The sequence below is a fragment of the Lolium rigidum genome, chromosome 5 (assembly GCF_022539505.1).
Source record: "Lolium rigidum isolate FL_2022 chromosome 5, APGP_CSIRO_Lrig_0.1, whole genome shotgun sequence".
Lineage (NCBI taxonomy): Eukaryota > Viridiplantae > Streptophyta > Magnoliopsida > Poales > Poaceae > Lolium > Lolium rigidum.
Window position 1 is genome coordinate 54,965,763 of NC_061512.1, and position 2,971 is coordinate 54,968,733.

A 2,971-nucleotide genomic window follows, 5' to 3' on the forward strand; every position below is an offset into this window, starting at 1 on the left:
ACCTGAAGATCGAACACAGCTCTGAATAAATCTTCTTCTCTGTAAATCTGAATAAATCTTCTTCTCTGTAAACTCTGAATAAATCAACCAGTATATATCGTATGCTATAATCTCTGCACTAAGCAAAATTCAGTGAAGAACATATGAACTTCTTTGATGATCTCTTTCCCTGGCTATCTGCACGAAGCAACATTATACTATACTTGATGATTAATTTCCTCTCTCGAGCGATCTCAGTGATGCGTATTTGTCGGCCGATGGTTCTACTACCTCCGCTTGTTCTTGCTTCCGAGTAGCAGGACGACGTAGAAGAGAGCCCTGAAGAAGAAGCCGAAGGCGGCGGTGACGAGGAGGCACATCCACTTGCCTAGGTCGGTGACGGCCTGCTGCGCGAGCACGTCGGCGCCGGTGACGACGCAGGTGGTGGCCGTCATGCTGGTTCCGAGGGTGTTGCCGATGGCGTCGAGCACCCTGAGCTTGACGGCCTCCGTCATGCCGGCGATGGGCGTGGCGTCGAACATCTCGATCCCGCGCGCGAAGCAGCGCGTGGCGTCGCCGAACTCGTTCTGCAGCACGGCCTGGTAGGGGTACTTGACGAGCGACATGTAGTGGAACCAAATCCAGTAGGCGGGGATCCTGTCGCGGTTGATGAAGAAGCCGGAGAAGAGGAGGAAGTAGGCGAGGATGGCCACCACCACCGTGTAGCCCAGCATGACGTGCGGCACCACCGCCGAGAGGAAGGTGACGAAGCCGCTGCCCGCCCAGAGGGAGGCGAGGATGATGAGCACGAAGAAGAAGAACGAGGAGGCGCCGCCGGCCAGGCCCACGGCGAAGAAGGTGGTGACGGCGAACGCCAGGGACAGGATGACCAGCGGCGGGAACGACACGACGGCGTTGGATATGACGTAGGAGATGCGGCGGTAGGCGTTGTGCGCCGTCTCGCGGAGGTAGATGTGGCGCTCCTGGACGAACACCGGCAGCGCGTCGGCGCAGACGTAGAACATGGTGGACATCCCCATGGCGAAGAAGCCGAGCCGCTCCTGGACGCCCTTTGGCGTGTCGTCGAGGCGCAGGAAGATGGTGGCCAGGATGAAGCCCGTCAGCATGATCGTGCCCAGGCGCATCCCGAAGAGCTCCGGCATGCGCCTCGTGTTGGTGAAGGAGCGCTTTATCAGCACCCACACCTCCACCCTCATCGGGTTCGCGAACGTCGGCACCGACGAGGAGGACGTCCCCGACTTCTCACTCCCGGCCACCAGCTTCCCTCGATGCACGCTCTCGGCGATGGCGAGCTCCAGCGGCATCGTTTTGACATCCTCCATGACCCTGTGTTCTGCCTGCCACCTGGCGTTGAAGTCAGCGAGCGGCGCTGTGCCGTCGGGTGCCTGGCCCTCGAGCTCTTTGATGGTGTCGAGCGCGAACTCGGCCGGGTTCTCGTTGTGCGGGATGGGCCTGCCGAAGTCAGAGAAGAAGGGCATGAGACCGGCAGGCGTGCCGGCGTACACGGTGCGGCCGCGCGATAGCAACAGGAGGCGGCCAAGGATGCCGAGGATGCGCGCGCTGGGCTGGTGGATGGTCATGACGACGACGCTGCCGCTGCGCGCGATGTCGCGGAGCACCTGCACCACCATGAAGGCGCTCGCCGAGTCGAGCCCGGAGGTGGGCTCGTCGAGGAAGAGCAGGATCGGGTCGTGGATGATGTCCGTACCGATGGAGACCCGGCGCCGTTCGCCTCCGGAGACCCCGCGGTGGCCCTCGTCGCCGATGACGGTGTCGGCGGCGTTGGTTAGGCCGAGCTGGCCGATGAGCGTGTCGACGCGCTCGCGCTTTCTGGCCGGGGAGAGCGCGCGGGGGAGGCGGAACTCGGCGGCGAACATCAGCGTCTCCCGTACGGTGAGCATCGGGTACAGCAGGTCGTCCTGCATCACGTAGGCCGAGATGGTGCGGAGGCGGCGGCCGTGGAGGGTCTCCCCGTTGAGCGTGACGCTGCCGTGGAGGCTTTCACGCGCAATCCGGCCGGCGAGCGCGTCCACGAGCGTCGACTTGCCGGATCCGCTGGCGCCCATCACCGCGAACAGCTCGCCCTCCCGCGCCTCGCCGGAGACGCCGCCCAGCAGCGCCCTGGTGGTTGCCGGGGTGCGGGACGGCATCCAGCTCGTCAGCCAGCTACCGTTGTTCGTGTTGACGGTGTAGGACAGGTCCGCGAAGGAGAGGAGGTACGGCACCGGCGCGACGGGCGGTTGCCCCGCCGACGCGTCCTCATCGGTGCCGACGTCGACGACGATGTGGCCGGAGGTGGCCATCGTGTCGCGACGACGGCGATCGATGCTAGCTAGCTCTTGGACGACAACAAGAGCTCGACCCGTCGATCGATCGACTGCCGATCCGTAGGTGCTAGGGCGTGGCTTTGTCTCCTGTTTGGTCTGAAACTCGGGAATATTGGTGATCGCTACCTACTTATAGTCCTAGAGTTGTTAACTGGTTCCGACTTCCGAGTAGGAGAGCTAATCAGCCTCGACTCAGGTAAGAAGTCTGCTGAGTCCAGCTCTGTAATACGCCAGCGGTACAAGAGTTTCAAAAAAAAAAAAAAAAAGAGTCACAACCGGCCACACCTTTTTTTTCAACTAAGCGACGTGAATAATATCAACTTCGCAAAATCTATTGCTCAGTCGACCTTGGATCTGGCTTACAGCGAGGTCAGGCTTTTTAGCCACGCGATCGCGATCGGACGGTGGCCGCGATGCAGCGTTGACAATTTGACATCGAACCGAGTGGGTAGTTTCCGGGGTACACCTATCCTATCCACGACGAGAGAGAGAGTTCGTTCCCCATTTCTGCCCCAGCTCCATCGCCTTGTCTGTCTCCACCGAATCCCTCCTCCTCCGCGGCAGATTTCGTCGATTCGCGCCTTCGTGGGCGAGATTGGATGGAGCTACTACCGGGGAGCGGCGCTCCTTGCTGCTCGTCATCG

At 61.2% G+C, this 2,971-nt stretch overlaps 1 protein-coding gene across 1 annotated transcript; it reads right to left on the bottom strand.

Moving 5' to 3' along the window:
• Positions 1-266: 266 nt before the first annotated feature.
• On the bottom strand, positions 267-2,129 carry LOC124651126 (ABC transporter G family member 1-like). Its single transcript, XM_047190266.1, has one exon. It carries the CDS (start codon positions 2,064-2,066, stop codon positions 267-269), a length of 1,800 nt encoding a protein of 599 aa, XP_047046222.1. The 5' UTR covers positions 2,067-2,129.
• Positions 2,130-2,971: the final 842 nt, after the last annotated feature.

Coding starts and splice junctions, on each gene's coding strand:
- LOC124651126 (XM_047190266.1), bottom strand. CDS start 2,066: ATGGGCGCCAGCGGATCCGGCAAGTCGACGCTCGTGGACGCGCTCGCC.